This window comes from Solea solea, chromosome 15 (genome assembly GCF_958295425.1).
Source record: "Solea solea chromosome 15, fSolSol10.1, whole genome shotgun sequence".
Lineage (NCBI taxonomy): Eukaryota > Metazoa > Chordata > Actinopteri > Pleuronectiformes > Soleidae > Solea > Solea solea.
In genome coordinates this window covers 19,786,418-19,806,942 of record NC_081148.1, presented here as the reverse complement: position 1 = coordinate 19,806,942, position 20,525 = coordinate 19,786,418, and the positions used below count along the sequence as shown (strand labels likewise).

The window sequence follows — 20,525 nt, the reverse complement described above, 5'->3', positions numbered from 1 at the left end:
TTAAAGTTATTCAACTGACGGTCTTAAGCATAATAAGTGTTAGCTTTTTCAAATGTTACATTTTTCAAGTGTAGCCATTGCAAGTACTAGCTTATTTAAAGTGATGCTAGATTAAAACCTTTTAATTTAAATGGAAAGGGTAGACCTTTGATGTTATTAGATAAAAGGTACCATGGATTTGACATCTTAATAATCTAATAAAATATAAAAGCTGTGCTAAGTTTTTTTTTACCGTTATGTTGCTGTTAAAGCTATTAACCAGTCATCTACAGTTTGGAACATTAAAGGGATATTGTCATGTAATAGTTTTTTATTTAGAAATACTTGTTGCCATTATGAATACTCAGTAAATAGATGAATTGTTTGTCTATGTTATCTTGAAAATGATTTTCTATCTATTAAATTATGATTTTACTCATACATATATCTGGGGCAATGTCGTTAACATTGAGTCAAAGAATCCTCTTAGCTCATGTGGCAGCCATGTGATGTTGTCATCCATTGATGATCAAAGTTTGACTGATTTTTCTGTGCTGCCAAAAACACATCAAAGTGCAGCTGACACAATTTGTCTTTTCTTACTGTAGTTTTTCTCAGAATGGAAATCCTTTGTAGTGATATTCTGTCGATATTTAGTCCGTCTCGCTGTCTGTCTGTGTGTCTGACAGCAGACGTGAATGAGCTGAGTCAGCATCTGTTCGTGGTTCCTGAAAGCAGCTCTGAGGCTCGGCTCAGCAGCTGAGCAGGACTGACCCCTACGCAGGGACACATGGGCCAAAATCAATAGTGGTATCAAATCACTTATCAGCCTGTACCAAGCTGACTGAGGTTCTCATCTGATGCTTGTGTAGTGAGAAGAGAGATAATAATAAGCAAAAAAGAAATGCGGATACTTTAACTTTACAAACCTTTTTGTTTACCTTGGTGCTATAGATGGTATATAGAGGTAATCTGATCATAAATACATTTCACATTAAAGTAAGATGGGTAAAAACAGATAATATGCCAGTCCCATTTAAGAAAAAAAAAAAAATATATATATATATATATATATATATATATATATACATACACATATATATATATGTATATATATCTTCTATCTGGGGAAACAAGTGTGTTGTAAGATGTGAGTGTACTTGTATAATCCGGTTTATTATTAGTACAATACAAGTTATTAGTTGTTAGCTGTATGCTAATGCTTTGTGTTTTTTCTTTGACTACAGCACAACAGAGGAGGCCCAGAAAGGACCAAGGTCCTGGGATGAGAGCTTTGTGCCATTTCTCCCTCATACCTCTAGGAGGCCTACACTGGGTGACACTCTGAGGTAAAAACCCCCTCACAAAAAACATAAAACATACTCTGTAGACAAAACCCTCCTCTGATGATGCTGACCTTCAGTATTTGCTGACTCAAGCGGCGCCCTCACTCCTAAATCTTTTGTTCTCTCTCTCTCTCTCTGTTTCTCTCCTTCATGTTTTGGTGGTGTTCTTTTTCACATTGATCAACGCTCTGACTCAGTTTAGAGTGACCCACTGTGGTCATTTTGTCACACGGACACACACACACATTTATGGAAATAGGGGTCCTGGCCTCCGCCTTTGAAGTGTCTGGTTAGACATTAGGGTTTGGAGATGGATGGTAGTTGGAGTGTGTGACACTGGAGGAGCAAGAGGGAGGAAAGGGGAGAAGAGATGAGGGATCACAGGGTCAGGAATTTGTGGCTGAGTCTATGTTATTCCATACAGCGGCTGGGTGACAACAATACCTCAGGAAAGAAAAGGGAAGGTGGGTTTTTGCCACATCTAACATCATTTTTACTGCACGAAGAAAATCTGTTATGCTAGTGTGTATTAAAGAACAAAGTTTTCACGTCATTTATACTTCCAGCTATCACACATCACCAAATCCTGAGCTCTTTGTCATTTCTTTCAGCTCGAGTCTTTGCTGTAAAGGTCAGTGTTTGTGATATGTGGGCTGATAATAATGTGTAGTCAACGCAGCAGCAGCAGCAGCAGCAGCAGCAGCAGCAGCAGCAGCAGCAGCAGCTGTCTTCTTCTCTTTCCTCTGTCTCCATTACAGATCTGCCTTCTTTTCTTGCTCCCTGTCTTTCTGCTTGTCCAGCTCAGCCTGTTCCAGCCCAGCTGTCTCCTTCATTCACTAACTACACTACTCTCGTCTGTGTTTGGAAAGTCATCTTCAAGACGAGGGGGATTTTGTGTAAATATTAGCATATTAAATCTTTCCCCCCCGAGTGAAACTTGAAGAAACTAGTCAATTGTGGTTTTTAGGCTTCATCTGTACTACTATGTTTTTATTTGAAAACAGTTGTGATGTCATTATTAGAATCTGAAGCCCGAGAATCACAACTTTGTTGGTGCCATGTTGACATTTTGCTCCTATTGGACAATGTTAGTCGTCTATCACTCTGGTTTCCACCCATATGAGCTGTACTTTATTGACTAGTTGCCTCTAAATGGGAACATCATTTACAAAAGTGACATAATGTTCTATTGATAAAGAGCTGAAACTAACCAAAGTCTAATAAATCAAGTAGTAGGAGTCCTCTCATTTTACCGTTCACTTCCATTTAAACGGTATTCTTTTTGCAACCAGAGGAGTCGCCCCCTCGTGGATAGTCGGTGTATTGTTATTTCCTGATTGACCTCAACTAAGAAACCGGTAGACCTTGTAAATACAGTCTATGGTCCAGAGTGTTAGCTCTGTATCAGACGGTATATTATAAGGTATGTTGTTTTTGACTGTAAACAAGTATATTACACTGAATTTATTCAAAATAAGCTCATAGATTATTACCAGTGTATTCCTAGCTCTTACCCTATCCTTAATCCTTATTCTATCTCTAACTCTAAAACCAGGTCTTAACCCTGTAGATGACATTTAAAGTTGTGGAGCCCAGTCAAAATGTCTTCACAAAGATAGTTTTGTAAATGTTTGGACCTCACAAAGACACAAGTACAAGTACACAACCACATTTGTGCGCCTACAGTCAGTTTGCACACATATAAACGCCTCACAAGCTTGCTGGTGTTGTATTTTCACCTTGAAAAGTTGGCCTGTGTTAATGGCAGGAAAATGCCAAGTCAGACAGCAGACACTGAACTCTCTTCTCACTTGTTACAACACTATGGGATTCAGAAGGAGGTGCAGGCACCTTCCAGTAAAGAGAGAGAAAGAGCACACACACACACACACACCTCGAGCATTACTCAGTCCTCCTACTGGTTTTCCATGGCAGCATACAACAATAAACCTTAAGTGTAGTCTTGTTTACCTCACAGCAGAACAGTATGTGGGATTTATGAGCTGCTTAGTGCTAAAACAATTAAAGACACTGAACAATTTAACTGTCCTGATAATTGATATAATCAATATCTGATGTAATAGTAGTGTAATGGTAAGTCTTTTTTATTTGACTTAAAGGCTAACATGCAAAAATGTACAGCAGGTATAATTTTTACTGTAGCTTCTTTTACACCAAAGTTACAGGTAAACATGGCTCCGAACATCTAGTGCTGCAGAACAGAAGCACAACACGCGGTGTTACAGTGGTTATATATTTTACAACCGTCTCACTTTCAGCCTGAAAGGGTGCAGAGTCAGCCGATACGGGCAGGAAACCGATAAAAAAACCTGCATCTATTGTGGAGTCATTTGACCTGCGAGTGAATGCTGATTGTATCTTTTGCTGATAAAAGCCAGATGTTTGTGGGAGTTAGTGGATTTTTGTTGACCACTGGAAAAGGGCTTTTGTTTGCCATCTTAGTTTAGTTTGATAATAACCATTAACTTCACTAGTATTTGGTCATTGTATTAGACCAAAAACATGAAGAGACAAAAGATCCAGCGAGGGGAGAGTCTGTTGTCTGTCTCATGGCTTCTCATAGATCTTCATTAGAGACGGATGCTACTTATGAGGGTAAAATAAATCAGTCAAGCTTTGGAAATGCAAGGAATTGCTGCTTTTTTCTCATTTTTATTTTGGGTGTGAATGTAGATCCCATGTCCTCAGATGTCTTCAGTTGTTAAATGGTTAAATGGTTAAAAGTTGAACTTGTTTTTATTTTATACAAAACTCACTCAACCAGATTAATCAACTACCACAATAGTCAATAAATTCAGCATTAAATAAATAACTCATTAATTTTTGCAGGCCTAAATTTGCCTCTGACAGTTGTTGAGATTTGATAATAATAATACATTCACAATGGTTCTCTCTCACAGCAACTTTTAACAAACGGCCTCAACGTCGTTGCTCTCTGTTACCTGCTGAGCAATGCTCATGCTCACCTTCACATGTGCAAGCAAAGCATGCAGTGAGTGCAAGAAGAGAGATGAGCACAACTGTGTTATGTAACATTGACCCCTGCAGCTCTTCATGGTGTCGCGTCACTGTTGATAACTACACAATAATAAGGCTGGCTCGAAATATCGATTTTGTGGTATATCGTTGTCCTTCCTTGCACAATATGAGAATCGATATTTTAATTTACAAATGAAGGAAACTCGCCGGGCGTCACTACTTCATGTGTCCTCACGGTGGCGCTGCTCAAATGAATGAGGGAAAACATGGGTAGAAGTAATACTGAGTTTATGCACTTTGTTCTCCATGTTGTGAATAAATAGAATAAATCCTGGACTTTTAACTTTTCGCAGACGTGTAGTGTTCTTCAGTTAGACAGATATCGCGACGTATCGCCATGTGATTGTACTGTAATACATTGGTTATCACAGAATCATGCATCGCATATTGTATCATGTTGTTTCCCAGCCCTACACAATAGCGTGTCATTATCAGTTTAACTGTGTCGTTATTTACACAGACACATGCCATGCACATCATTATTTGTGTAAGAGGAGGTGCTCTTCTTATAATGCCTGTCGGCCATTCTGCACAAACACAGCCAACTGACACACTGGATAAAAGTGTTCAAAGTGCAGCAGGTTAGTGTTGATGCAGTGATATACTGTATGTATGAAACAGAAGGGCAAGGATGAAGCTCAGGCTAAAAAGAAAAGGGGGAGGAGAAAGAGTACTGTGTGTGTGTGTGTGTGTGTGTTAAAAGAGGGAAACTAGAGGCAGGGGGGACTGGCAGACAAAAAGTAAGAGAGGGGAGGGAGGAATGAGGAGGAGGAGGTGGGGAGGCGGTGCTAAGGCAGGCAGCAGGGAAGGAAAGCTGAGAAGAGGAACAGTGGAGTGAAGTGAGAAGCAAGAGGAAGAGTAGCAGAGGACAGGACAGGAAAATGAGGGCTTCTATTTGAAATTCCTCGTGTCGGGATGTGAAGTGTCGGAGCAGCAAAGAGGCAACAGCAGGAAGCTGGAGCGAGGAACAACAAGGAGATCCTGAGTCAACAGAGACCGGAGTGATTTTAAAAGAAATCTTTTCCAAGAGACACAGACAAGTGGAGGCAGCCATGCAGGGCGCTCACTGGGGTGAGTGGGGAGTGAGAAGAGAGTGTTTTCTGTATGAGTGCATGTGTGTGTGTGTGTGTGTGTCAAACTCAGGCTTTGTTTATCCTTGCTGCAGGAAACTTTGTATTCATGAGCACCATGAGTCAGTGTGAAGCCACTTAAAAAAGGTGTCACTGTTGTCAGAAGCGGTGTGGATGGAAGGTGTGTGGAGTTGTTTGGATGCTTATTCACAAAAAAAGACAACAGTGGAAAAAAACATTTTGGACTGGTAAATTTTTTTATGCCGTGTCAGGTTAAAGAATTTGATATTTTAAAATGAATGGATAATGACTTGAAATGGCGCTCAACATACTAACAACGGAAACCGCCTAATTCTAAGAAGCTGAAAGGGGGCGTATCGCCTCCTAGTGTAGTGGAGACAGACACACTTCATTCAATTAATTGATTTGGGACAAGGAAAGTTACCTAATTTGTATCTTGACTGAACTGTGCATGGAAACATTGTGGGTGACTAACTAATGTAGGAAATGCAAGTGAAGGTCAGAAAAGTTGTAGTGAAGTCCCTGAAGTCTGTATGTTAATTTACTCATGAAGAAACACTAGAGAACTTGGTTTGTAGTCATTTTTGCCAGAGATTGAAACTGTTGTGTGTAACTTTTTACTGCAAACAAATGTCCCTCAGTTCACACAATTCAGATCAGGCTTATCAGTGTCACCTGACTCTCTCTGTTTCTCTGTGAAGCAGTGTCGAGATCTTGTGTCGGCCGGTGCCATTCCCACACTGCACACAGGAAGTTATTTTGTTTGACAGATTGGAGGCAACAGCAACACTGCGCTAGTAAAGCGAGAAGGCAGTTCAGCAGTTTGATGGGATTAATGCTTCTTACCACCACCTCCTCCTGTGCTGCAGCTGTGCACATTCAAATGCTCCCTCAGTCAGGTCTGATAGTGTAGATTGTCTATAATTAGATTGTTCACAAAGACAAAGACAACAGAAGTGACCAAAAGTTACAGGTCTTAAGATTGTTATTTTGACTCAATTGACCCATTTAGCCTAAGATAATAGGAACAAACAGAGCTCGTTGAGGTGAGATGATGAGATTTTGTTGTGTGCAGGGTAATCTGCTCATTACAGACTGTTGGGGTATTGATTTGAAATATCAGCCTGTAGAAAATCTGTTCCACCCTTTGGACAGTTGGCCTGGAGGAAGAAGAAGAAGAAGAAGAGAAAGAGAAAGAGGAGGAGGAGGAGGGTGATATTCAATATTCTGTCTGCACACGCACACACACACACGCACGCACGCACACTCTCTTTGAAGATAAGAAAAAGTAGCAGGCAGTATACATACTTCTTCCGAGGCAGACAATTAGGCTGCGTCTCCAAAGTGTGACCCGTAGAAAAATATGTTTTCCATGTTTTCATCCAGAAGACTCAAAGGGAATCTTTGTGTTTCTTTTGATGACAAAGCACTCTGGCAGACACAGACTGCTGCTGCTGTTCCTCCTCTGACTTCCCTACGCGTGTAATTACAAGACTCCTTGTGAGCCCTGGGCCACATATTGTAGTTTCTCATCAAGTTTTGTTATGGCCCGAGAGTGATATGTCAGCAGATATGTTTATAGCCCGGGTGGTTAGAGGGCCGTCCATTCACTGGACTCTTTGTAGTAGCTGCCTGTTTGACCGTGTCACATTGAGGTTTCTTCTGAGAGCAACGCTGGGAGAAGACTGTAATTACCCAGACTTGGCTTTTGGCACAAAGTCAAAGACGCTGACGTCTCAGTGCGTGAAGACAACAGCTGTATATGGACAGGTGTCAGGGCGTGAACGCTGACGCAGACTTAAACACGAGGTCTGAGGCAGAGGGAGGGGGACAGAGAGGAAAACATGGATTACCTCATCTGCTCATCAAACAAAACAAATGAGGTATATGTGTGATGCAGGTTACATATGTAACCCTCTCCAGCTGTGTTGACTCATGCTTTTAGCGTGTGTGTTTATACAGTATAAAAACATAGTTACGTAGTGAAATGAAAAGTAAATGGACCTCTTTTTGATCTCCTTTGGTTTTTTGCTGCCATAGTTGGGCTAATAGTCCAGTCCAGCTTTGATTTCTCTTGAAATGGCTCTTTCTGATATTACAGACATCTGCAAAGAAATCTGCTAACTGAAGCTACATCCGTTCTTCTATGTTTGTGAAAAAAGGACCGAACACTCGAAAACTCTATTGTTAACCCAGTATTGGAAGGTTTTACAACTGACTAAGGTCTTATTATGCAAGTGTCCACTGACGACAATAAACTTAAACTGAAAGTAAGTGTTAATGGAGCTTTGAGTTTGTTGCCAATTGTCTCGCCTTGGCCGATAACAACCAATCAGGACGTGACTGGATGTAACTGCATCAATGTTTTCAAAGGTCTCCATGTTGACAGGGGTAAGAATAGTACATATTTTTTTGGGGTGCTTCGAGAGCATTCAGATTGAAAACGTATTTCGATTTAAGCTCCATTATTTTCCAGAGCTAAATCTCCTGCCAGGTGTTTGTGTAAAAACCTACGCATGAGAAATATGATGGAAGACTGAAGGAGGGAGAGATTAGAAGTTGGCCTGGCTTTGTCTCAGTCTGCTGAATGAGTGTTTTCCACAGCAGTCTGCTCTCCATCTTTCTCGAGTTTACAGCGGTGTCTGAATGTGTCTGCACATGTGCTTCTTTGCCATGGCTGATATTTTTCCTCAAATGAATGGGAGTGAATTATACATGGAGGCTGGCACAGTGATACTGAGGTGTCGCTGCTTATGTAACGGCTGCTGTGAAACTCATTTGCCTGGCTTTATTTAGTAGCACTGGGTGTGTGTGGGTGGCATTACTCTGTGTGTGTGTGTGTGTGTGTGTGTAAAGTCTGCTTCTACAGTGATTTCACATTGAAACTTTTTGGAATGTATCTATTTTTAGAAAGCTGATTCGTGTCAAAAATCATAAGCTGAATTTCTTTTTCTCAGTGAAGCCTAAAATTCTCTCCCACGATCATGCATCCTGTCAATGCCACCACCTCACTTTCACCGCATGTTGGGTCACGTTGTCAGTCAAAGTGTGGTTTGCTTTCAGTGCGAGATAACAGGCTCTTTCTCTCTGCTCTCTGCCCTCTGTTCAAGTGAAACAATGGCCTGCCACTGTTCATGTTGCAGAAGCAGCAGGGGGGGAAGGAATGGAAATTTAGGAGGGAAAACTTTACTCTTCTCTCTCCCCTGTTGAGACAATCAGCACAGTTAAGTCGAGCTAATACACACTTCAGTTGGACGACAGTCGTTGTCATAGTACACAAGCGCTAGCGGAGAATTGAACCGGCCTGAATTTCACAATTCTTTTTCATCACACTTATTTTTCTGTGTACTGGCTAGTTCTATTATTTCCATATTATTAGCTGGTGGTAGGAACTGTGGTGCATGCACAGAACACCCAGGCCATTTCGGCCAGTGTGTGTGTTGCATTATCTCAGTTTGTTAGATTGACCTTTATACATTCAGTGAAGTCCAATTTCAGTCCGACTAACATGCTTACATGATGGCACTTTTCCACTATACAGTTGTAGCACGGCTCAGCTTGACACTACTCATTTTATTTTATGCTTTTCTATTAGGGATAGTACCTGGTACCTGGTACTTTTTTAGCATCTGCTTTGGTGAGGTTCCAAGTGAGCTGAACCAATACTAAAACGTGACGCCGGCCACTGATTGGTCAGAGAGTGTCGTCACTGGAAGGGTAGATGAGCGTGAGGTCTGATACAAGAATGAACCTGAGCAATGCCAAACTTTAGATCAGTTAAAAAGACAAAAAATCCTGGAAATCAGAGTCAGAGGTGTTTTAAGCAACCAACAGCACTGCCAAAAGCATTTTTTATTTGGGCTAACCCATGATTTAAACGTACCAAGTGAGAAGTCTGTGCACCAGGTTTTTCCTAATTGTATAAAACGCTTCCCTGCACAAAGACAACGAGTTCCTGCATCAGTAAGAAACTGTATCAAGTCCATGGTCATTGATCCTGACAAATAGTAGTCAACTGGCCAGACTAATCCCTGTCTCTGCCACTGGCATTCTTGGTATTTCCAGTGTCTGTGGGTCTAACCACTGACCACCGCTGGATAACTGTCAGTGGCTGGAGAATATTCTGGAAAATCCAATATGCAGAGCGGACCAGGAATGTCATCGTCCATATTGTTACCTCAATTTCCTCCAGTGCCTACTGACTGTGAACTAACTAACTGTCTTCAGCTGCTGTTAAAGGCTGGCAATGGCACTTTTAATGCTTTTTCTCACCAAAGTAAGTTTTTTTTTTTACATTTTAACTAAGGCTGTACAACATTATGATGAAAATCTGCTGTAATCTCTCTCTTCAAATGAGAAACTATGTTTTGTTTGTGACAGACCTTTACTATGCACTCTCCACAGTCATTTCCTACAGCATGACTGCTTGACAAAAGGCAAATATCTTACACATATACACATGCATGCTACCTCAGTTTGTGACAGTTTGTGTCCCTGAATGACCATTGCTTTTCACAAGGCTGCGTCGCTCCTTTCATGTCATTAGCATTAACTGCATACCATTTCAATGGATTGCTGGCTGCTCTCTCAGTCAACCCCCACAGGGACCCAATGAGTTTTCTACAGTTATATAGAATGAGCGAGTGAGTGTGTGTACTATAGAAAGAGTAAGAGAACCTTGGCCTCAGTCGCCCCTCTCCCCAGCAGCCTCTCAGGTCCGAATTAAGGCCAGATGCTTTGAGATGCTAAAGAGCCAACCTGCCCGCTGTCAGGAAAAAGACCCATTCCTTCATCCACCTATTCACTCACTCTTTCTTCCGTCCTTCCTTCTCCCACTATTCCTGTCTATCAGTCTCATTTGGCCCTGTGCCTGGCCTCTGCTGCCATGACAACATATCCAAACAGAGCTAGAAGCTACGCTCTGAAAGACCAACAAGCTGGTTTTAAAAGAAAAAGGGGGGGATGGACTAAAGCCGGAACCTGTTGCCAATTACTCATGCACACACTCACTTTTTTTTGTGGAAATCTTATGTATCCTTTTGTTTCATCTCTGAAAATCTAATTTAATAAATTCAGAGCTCCGCAGATGCTTGGAAAAAAACAACTCACAACTTTTTTAAGTTACAGTGTCAACTGTGTCACTTTGCCAAAGAGGACAATGTCTCTTTGATTTTTGCGAAACAAGAATTGGCACCGAGGCTTAGAATTAATGAGGAACGAGTATGTTTGCAAGCATTCAGCAATTTCACACATGCACACACACACACACACACACACACACACACACACACACACACACACACAGGTTTGTGCAGCCATTCTTCTCAGGACACCGCATTGACTCGCATAAAGTGTTATACCTAACCTTAACCGCAACCAGTTAATGCCTAACTTTAACCTTAACCTAACCTCAACCTTAGCCCTAAACTTACACGTCTCGTCAGACATTTCCTCATTAGGACCAGGTGTTGGTTTCCATGAGGACTACTGGTCCTGACAAGGTCAGTGTTTGTGCCAGAAGAGATCCTAAAGAGGTAACACACACACACCCACACACACAAAGGCAAGCCATGTGGGGGTAGGTGACAGTGAGTGGCCACTCAGACAGACAGTCATTGTGTTGGAATGGAGGCATAATATAACCTCAGGTCTTCTGGCAAAACATTAAAAGACTTGTCTCGTTTTACAGTGGAGGAGGCTGACTTCATTATAATACCATTTTCTGGCCCGTTTGAAGTTTTATGGAGTTTCTGTGAGAGGATGCCTGAAAACTAAACGGGAGAGCAGATTAGGCGTGGACTTGTTGCCATGCTGTGGTATTGTTTGTGTGTCACTGTGTGTTTCTGCCTTGCCTGTACTTGTGGATTGTCTTTTGTTGACAGTGTGCGGGGATTATTGTGACTCACACAGCCTTTCGATTTTGACTCTCTCTATCCATTAGGATCACCGGTATCTGTGTGGATTACTAATGGGGCCACTGTATACCATAGTATTTCTGCTGAGCTACACAAGATACCAACTAGGGCTGCAACTAAGTGTGATGAGAGCTTCCCAAACCTCAAAATGATGACATCTTCAAATGTCAAAACTCAAATATATTTAGTTTGTATGGTTTCTTTGGTTCTTTGTAAAAACTAGAAAATATTTATATTTAAAAACCTGAAAAAGTTGAGTTTTTATCTTTTTTTTAAAGATAGTATTAGTCAAAGTGGTTGATTCATACAGAAATTGACTAATCATTAGTTAATCATTGCAGCCTGACTACCAGCAGTGCAATCAGAATGTACCATTGATCATTAGTCCCATACTTACGCCTTCTCCCATACAGTGTCTGATCTGGCTTTGGCAATTTTATACTTTCCACCTGTTGCTCTCATCTTCACATTGGCTTTGCATAAGTCACGCTGTGGTATCGCTGTTAAGGAAGAGCCAGATGAAAATCCATTGCTGCATAGACCAGCGAGGGGGGGGGGGGCAGTGACAGAAGAGCAACGGAGCAATCATGGAGCACAGGAAGTGAGGAAAAGGAAAAGGATGGGGGTAAATGTAGAGGCAGGAGGTGAAAGACCTTACACATGTGGCATCTCGTCAGGAAGATGTCACCTTTGCACACAGTCAAACCTGCTGTAATCGGGATCAGATGACTGTAGAGGAAGAGGTCGTTTGTGGTGAATTACCACATGGCAGTGCACGTTTCCTGCTGAGGTGAAACATTCAGCATCTCTCTGCTTGTTGTTTTAGTTTTATGGAGTTAGGCAGCCAGATCTGACCTAATATTGAATATTGGACCTTTAAACTTCAGGATTTTCAGCCCACTCTTGCCTTTGCATTAAGAAGACCTGGGTTCAGGACCCAGTTGGAAGAGGGGCCTTTCGTCATGCAGTTTGCATGTTCTCTCCGTGTGTGTGTGGGTTTTCTCTGGGTTCTCCGATTTCCTCCCACAGTCCAAAAACATGCAGATTTGGGTGTTAGGCAAATTGGACACTCTAAAAATAATTGTAGGAATTGTCTCTATGTGGCCCTATGATGGCCTCATGACCTGTCCAGGGTGTGACCTGCCTTTCACCCCAGGTCAGCTGGGATTGGCACCAGCGATCCTCATGTGGAGGATAAAGCGGTAGAGGATGGATGGATGGATTTTCAGACCACCGTCAATTAGTTTTTGCAGCTTGCTGTCAATCTCCCCTGACAGGTGAGAAATATTCACAGATGTGATTAAAGAGAGCTGCAGATACTTTCCCAATGTGTCACACGCCCAAATCTTATTTCCCGCATGCTGGAAATTTGATCAGAGTATGAGACAACTCCAGCCGCTCGAGCCAATCAGAGACCGGGACAGGGTGGTGTTGGCTGAAACCTGAACAAGACGACAATTTCAGTTCATCAGAGAAGAAAAATTAGAAGAAAAAGAGAACATGCAGTATCCAAAAATGTTGCAGAGATCAAGGACAGCACTGCTGCAGTAAAAAGTCAGTGGTTGACCTGTAGACAAATAATATAGCGGTATTTTTGGGGATTTTGGCAATAGTGATAATTGGTCGATGGTGGACAATCGCGACAAGTAAGCATATGAAAGAGGCGTGTGGAAGTATTTCTTGTTCTAAACCATAGATGGCAAAGTCACATACAAGTCTGCCGACTCTTTTGTTAGCTTGGCCGTGGAGCTAATCGCTAACAGAGTGAGCGGATGCATCACACACCAGCATCTGTCATCAAGTGCACGTACAGGGGAGAGAATTATCCAAATATCTTTGATGGTAGTGTGTCAACATAATATTTGCTCGAGCTTGAATTTTCTGGAAAAACAGCCCAAATGTGGACTTGGTTTAAGATTCGTAGTGTTGCTCTCTCTCTCAATGTCTCTCTCTCTGTCTTGTTGATGTGAAACAGACTGTGTGCAAACACATCTGCCACATCAAGTCAATTGTCTGCAGGCGTTGATCTTAAGGTGCTCAAACCCCAGGTTCTGTGTTCTCTCCAAATAATGACCAAACCAGATTATAAATGCCTGCTACTTTCCAGAGCTCTGCCCTCTCTGAAGCCTCTATTCAGACTATCAGGTATTAGAATTCCTTCATACCCCCCAACCATCACCCATGCCTTCATGTCCTCACCTCTGATCTCCCTTATTTTTCTTCTTTCTTCTCGCTTTTTCCATCTTCGCCCTGAGCCCTGGAGTCTCTGGAAGAGTTGCGAGGTTGCGTGGGATTGCAAGGGGCGATCTGCTGCTGCAGAATAATGAGCTTCCTCTCCTGGGTAACACTGGCATTATTAACAATCTCATCATAACGGGATTATTTCCCCACCACAGACCCCACTCATGGATCTTTTAGAAAGATACCTGGGAACTCTTTCCTCTGTCACTTATCCATGGCCAGCTGGTGTCCTGTGGAGGGTAAACTTTCACAGCCCCTTGGTTTATTTTCAGTCCCTGTCAGAAGCAGCAAGGCTGCCTGTGAGCCATTCAGCATCATTTAATAGTTTTACTGCTTCAGAATGCGGTTTAAATTGCCCCTGTTTTGACCCTGTAAAACATGGCTGCCACACCACAGGAGTTTATTTTTGAACATTGAATCAAACGTCTTCGCTGAGAGAAGCAGCTCATGAAAGACCATGAGAATAATTTCAGGCACGTGAGATGTTTTCTATATTTAGTGACAATGACTGGTTCCTCTCTGGATGTCTTATGCTGCTGACATCAGTGAAGGATGCATGTAATCAGGAAAAAGGTGGAAGTGGTGAGAGTGGATGAAGAGATGGTGGAGGTATTTTTACTTTGTCATGGGGAATGTAGCCAAGGAGAAGAGGAGGGGGAGGAGGAGGAGGAGGCTTCAGTAAGTTTTATGAAATAACTATTGAGCAAGATCAGAGGGGGGAAATTAGCTTTTGAGATTTGTTGCCCGAGTACCCAGAACAAAACAAGAGCCTTGGAGGCCACAGGAGGTGGGAGGAAAGAATCAGAGCAGCTCCCCTCAGCTCATCGGGGGGTCGCAGGGTTACGGCTGTGGAGGTCACGGTTGACGGTCTCTGGGGTCGTTAATTCTATTATCCCTGCCTGAGAGGTCCTTGTTTGGGCTGGGAGATGGCGATGGTTGAATGAAAAAAGGTGAAAGGAGGATTTCAGGCGTGATTATTTTTGGCATGGGAAGTGATCACATACCACACATATCTTCATCTCCTTGAGTCATGTGTGCTCATAATTTCCGGAGATTGGGAGATTTCCGTCTCTGTAATCCCCCTCTCATGACCTACTTTAATTACCATGTAGACAAGTATGATGGGGATTTGGCCACAGCGATTTATCAATGAATCCATATATTACATTTATGAACAACTATTTTGATTAACTGATTTAAAACAAATGATGTCAGCGTCTTAAATGTGTATATTTTCTGGTTTCCTCGCTCCGCTATGACAGTATGGATATCTTTGGTAATAACTTTTTAGGATTCAGGTTTGGGAAACACTGACATTATTAGTGTCAGCCGTGAAAAATATAATCAACGATCAGAATTTAAAGTTCCAGTGATAACGTTTTTTTCTCTTTTTTTATGTTATGTTTATGCTCTGTCAGATTTAAGAATTGGATAATTTCAAGTTCATGAAGTTATACCTGAAACTGTCTCATACTAACAAACAGAAAGGGCCACCTGTGGCAGTGGAGGTGGACACACTTCATTCACTAAATCACTAAACCGCGCTAGTGCTTCTATCCAAGGGCAGTCGTCCAGTTGAACGGTTGCTGCGCCGCTTAACTGTGCATGGAAATGTACTTGTGTCTGTTTTGGAGGACTGACCACTGAAGGCATCAGTGTGTTTCAAACAAAGTGCTATTTGGAGCCTGGAGAGAGTATCTTAACCCCTCCTCCTCCTACAACTTTCCAATGCAGGAATGTGGGGCAGAGGGAGTGACTGCAGCCTTCAACCTTAGGAAACTGACAATCTCCACTTGTGTCCACTTCATACAAAAGAATCAGCACTTCAACCACACCACCATTTGCTGCTTATATAGCAGCCGGATCCTTAAATGCACTATATGACAGGGAAGTTGTATCAGAACAATGTTTCAAATCACCTTAAAACTGGTGATTTCCTTATTATTTCAACAATCCAGGTCGTAAGGGATCATGTGTTTTGTTTCGACGAGTGGAAAATATTAAAGGCAGAGTTTAAGATTAAGGTCTGTTTGCAGCAAACCCAAAGCTGAAAGACATTACAACCGCATAACTTAAGTATTTGTCTATTGTTTTTGCACGTCACATAATCTTTACAATATTCCACAACTTTATTGCATGTTTCCCTAATACTGTGCGGCTTTAGCCTCCTGTGTGAACACACTGTGCTGTTGATGCAGCTGCTCTGCTACGGTGCTGCTCACACTGCTCCTCCTGCAAGACACTTTTCCCAGAATTCTGGCAAAAGAGCGGTTATCTGATCTAATGCTTTGATCAAAGTGTGCTCCAATAAACAAACACGTTGCCCTCGGTTTATTTTACCATTTACTCTGGAGACAATACACTTGCATGTGGGACTTTGGCGATGATTGATGTGCTCCCCGTGTGTACATGGGTGTCAGTGTGACTGTGTTAGTCCTGGCAGACTGTCTGCAGCCATAGCTGGCGTGGATTATTCCACTTGGCCAGACGGATTTGGGCTTGGCACGACAGGCTCAGGATATGCGTCCCCTCTCTCTCTCTCTCTCTCTCTCCCACCACAGGCAACCAACACTGATAATTCTGTCTGCACATGGAAGCCTTAATCTGCTGCCACTTGCCGCGTTGTAACAATGTGCGTATCCATGTTTCTCAGGCCAAAAATAGTGCAGCAAACCGAGGATTTATTTTTTGTTCCATAGGCATGTGAGCGTTGTGATGACGAAACTGTTGAAGTGACTCGATCTCAAGCGCTTTTTAGAAATAATACACAGATGACCAGTCACAGGTTCAGATGAGGACGATGGGGGGAAAATCACTGAGCAGCTGCAGACTGCGATGACCGTGACTCACTCTCCCTCAGTTTCAACCAAATCTGTCTCTCTTTTCCTTCATCCTCCTGTCTTTTTTTTTAGTGACATTGACAATTATCAGTGGTGTCACCCGAGATATAGTGTATACTTAATGAGGGATGAGCCTTTCCTCGGTGGAAAAGATGTTTCCCCCTGGAGAATTTATCACTCATAAACAGCTGTAAAGTGGCTGTTGCTAATGAGTTTAGTGAATGACAACAGGCTGAACGATGAATACATAATTTGACTTCATTGGTACAAATAGGATTGTGAATTGTGGTGAGACTGAATGTAAAGTGAATCTATTACGTTTTAATATACGACAGACATCAAAGGTGATGTATTTGAACCATTTAGTAAATCATTATGCCCATAATTCATAAATGACAGCGTAATGAGGCTCATTCACATTATTATACACATGGATGAGATTTTTAAGCACGGATCAAATTAGTGACTGTCTGCCGTCTGCAAGAACCATGATGGTAATGTGTCATGTTTAAGGTGATGCATATCCCATCCACACAATGATGAAGGACAGGAGTAAATGATAACATCAGTTCTGGTCCGAATTCCATTTAATTGCTTCAGGTTGAGGATGCTGGTATTTTTGCTTTTGCCTGGAAACTCGAACAAGACCGAGCCATTGTTAATATTAACAGCAACACCAGAGCTTGTTTTGTGCTGAACTTACAATGAAATTATACTCAACTAAATGATCTGTATTGAACAGGTAAAGCAGATATATAATACTGTAAAATGTAGCATGGATGGTTTAAGTAAAATACTTATGGTAATAACGTTCACCATGCACTTAAGCCACGTCTCATTTATTCATTTATAGCTTATTATCGTCACTTTATTGACACATAATGAGGCAGCAGACATTTTGGCTCATCATAGAAGAAAAGCACAAGAAGAAGTGTTCGTAATAAAAGTAACAATTTTCCCATTTGTGTGCAACAGCAGATTAGAATTAGTGACACCTGTGTTTGATTTATTGAAGTGTTTTCCCTCATTGTTCGCTTTGCAAATGACTAAAAATAACCGGCCAGTGAAACCAGTCATCGGTCCATAATAGATCACGATTCCTTTTGTGTCTTCATTTAAACTTCCTCCTCATTTTTTCCATATCTATTAAAACAATCACTGAGAAAGCTCCAGTGTGATATTACAACTCGCAGTGCAGCCAGAATCCACACAACTGTGGTAGATTTCCATTTATACATCAAATTTATCATAAATCAGTCAGAAAATACCATCATGTCTCATTTATGCATATTGAATGAAAAACCTTGTTTTTATGTACGAGGATACAAGTCTCCGCCAGAGCACGAGTACAAGTCACATCTGTTGCATTTCAAGCATAAATATCCTGTTTTTTTTTCTTTCTTTCATCAGAGTGTATGGTGTGTCTGACGCCATCGGGCTGTCATGGCTCTGGTTCAGGCACTACCTGTGACCGTGACTGACCACCCCAACCCAGGTGTCGAAGTCCAGCAGTACCGGCCGCTTCTGTCCCGCTCCCCTTCAGGCCCCTGCTCTGCCCCCTGTGGGCCGTGTAGCTCTGGGACAGCCATGGGTTCCGTCAGCAGTCTCATATCAGGCCGGACATACCAGGAGAAACACTGCCGAGCTGCCAGCGAATTCTCCGCGAAACCGCGCCGCTCCACCCCTGCGACCAGCTGCTTTCGGATCCAGGACAACACCCTCCGCAGCGGGAGCTCCTTAGAGCAGCTGCTGGTTATTAGCAACCAGACACAGCCTCAGGCTCAGGTTCTGCCTCCACCGCTGCCCACCAAAAAGCAGCCCCGACCCGGTAACTCTGGTGGGACAGTAGGTGCCGGCACGAATGGGAACTTTGGGTATGTGAGTGATGAGGTGGTGGTTGGGGATTGGAACGACAACCTGGTGGTTGCAGTTGCCGTGAGTCCCTGCAGTGACTCGGAGGACCAAAGGGACAACAGGACTGTGAACGGCAACATTGGAGGACCTCCTCCCAAACTCATCCCCGTGTCTGGGCAGTTGGAGAAGGTAAGATGACGAGGTTGTCGAGCTAAACAGAGAAATCTGTTTGATTCTGTTGTAAAGGCTGGGAAATGTGTTGGGGGGGGGCAGGCGACCGCGATAATCGGTTCAGACAGAAAAGTGGCCATTATTTCGTACACAAAATGAAGTTGTGGCAATCTGAAGGAGGAACACTACCTCAGTGTTTGACCAGCTCGATAAACACTGATGTGTTGTTGACTGTGTCATCTGACCTAAAGATATTTATAGAAAAAAAAAAGCTTCCTTTTTATTTCAGCTCAGGGTTAAACAACATTACACACCGAATTAAATTTACTCTTCCACAAGCACACTCATGCAGCACTGATGCTGACGCGAGCATTTTGGTGGTGGCCCAGATTACCTCTGCTGCCTAATTGGCTATTTATTCGTATTGATCCGGGGGGGGAAGCTTAATCACTGGCCTGACGGGTCCAGATGGATCATTTGACAGCTACTCACCTTGCAGACACATCATGATCAATGTCAGAGCTTGCTTCCATTCAGTGATGTAGTTACTGCACCCTGAGGAACACTGTTAAGCCGAATGCTTGGAGAACATGTGAGGAGTTATTTTACGCTCTCTGTTTCTATCTTCTCTTTTCTCCCTTCTCCCTCTTAGATTCTTTCCCCTTTAATCAGATTTTCTCTCCTTTTTCATTTTCTTTCCTGTCTCTCTATCTTACGTTATAGAAAAAAAAATGTGAAAAGTTGCTTAATGAAGCTCAAGAATATCAATTAAACTAAATTATAGTAATCAGAGCCTGGAGAGGTGACCTACCATCTTATCACTCACCCCTTTGTAATGAGTTTTATTAAACTCTGTAATTAGCTGAGATTTATCAATTATTAATGCTGTTTCTTTTATAATTTCATATTCGTAGAACATGGAAAAAGTGCTGATTCGTCCGACTGCGTTCAAACCCGTCGTTCCCAAGAATCGCCACTCTGTGCAGTACCTTTTGCCACGGCCAGGGGGCAGTAGTCTGTCAGAGAGCCAGGGCAGCCTCAGCCTCCTGCTGCCCCTCGGAGGGTCCAACAATGTCGGCAGCACAAACGGGAACGGAGGGAACAGCAGTTCCGGCTCTGAAGGGAAACGGAACTCCTACAGTGGTGGACGTAATCCTCGCAGCAGCCAGTCCTGCTCCATGTCAGATTCAGGGAGGAACTCTCTCTCCAGTCTCCCTACTCACAGCAGTACAGGCTACAGTTTGGCCCCCAGTGAGGGCTCCAGCTCTGGGTCTGGCTCCGGGGGCCAGCCGGAACCAGTCACAGGCCTGAGCCGAAACACTTCAGGTGGAAGTGGGAGCCATGGTCACACAAACTCAGACAGTGGACGTTCCTCGTCCAGCAAGAGCACGGGCTCGGGATCGCTTAGTGGACGCGGGCAGCCCTTGTCAGACAGCGGGTCCTGCGGTCACTCCCCACCTCCAGTGGAGGGCTATGAGGCGGTGGTGAGGGAGCTGGAGGAGAAGCTGAGGGAACGAGATCTGGAGCTCCAGCAGCTGCGGGAAAATCTGGATGAGAATGAAGCTGCTATCTGCCAGGTGAGACAGAAAGACGTTCGCCTCAGGACACTGACTGAGCCAAAACAAAGCTCACACCTCGATGAATAATGTTAGAGGAGATGGGAAAACTCAACCGTTTCGTAAACTTTTGTTCCCAAAGGTGTACGAGGAGAAGCAGCGACGCTGTGAGAGTGAGATGGAGGAGCTGAGACAGAGCTGTGCCACGAAGATGAAGCAGGCGTCTCAGAAAGCCCAGCGGGCACAGCAGGTGTTACAGTTACAGGTATGTTAGTTATTTAAAAAAAAAAAAAAAATGTGACTGTTTTTAATTGTGTGTGAATAATAATTTGGTTATCCTGTTGTTTTGGGAGGGGTAAAAAATATGCCATCAAAACCTCTGAAGTGATGGGTCTGGGGATTCTATGCCCTACTTAAACAATCCTCAGTGCATGGTCTAAAGTGCGTTGTTCAAGTGCAGTAGGGTGTCTCC

General features: G+C 42.9%; 1 protein-coding gene across 4 annotated transcripts in view; it reads left to right on the top strand.

The window, feature by feature from the left end:
* LOC131473801 (leucine zipper putative tumor suppressor 2 homolog) overlaps window positions 1–20,525 on the top strand; it is a 45,875-nt gene that overhangs the window by 20,315 nt on the left and 5,035 nt on the right. For 2 of the 4 annotated variants that reach the window (XM_058651342.1, XM_058651340.1), the window contains 4 exons: window positions 1,227–1,328; window positions 17,883–18,515; window positions 19,412–20,074; window positions 20,196–20,318. In XM_058651342.1, the coding sequence (XP_058507325.1) occupies window positions 17,916–18,515; window positions 19,412–20,074; window positions 20,196–20,318 (1,386 nt within the window). In that variant the 5' untranslated portion in view covers window positions 1,227–1,328; window positions 17,883–17,915. Of the gene's footprint in view, window positions 1–1,226; window positions 1,329–5,199; window positions 5,457–13,707; window positions 13,733–17,882; window positions 18,516–19,411; window positions 20,075–20,195; window positions 20,319–20,525 lie in introns of those variants that run through there. The other 2 variants (XM_058651341.1, XM_058651343.1) reach the window with 2 other exon arrangements.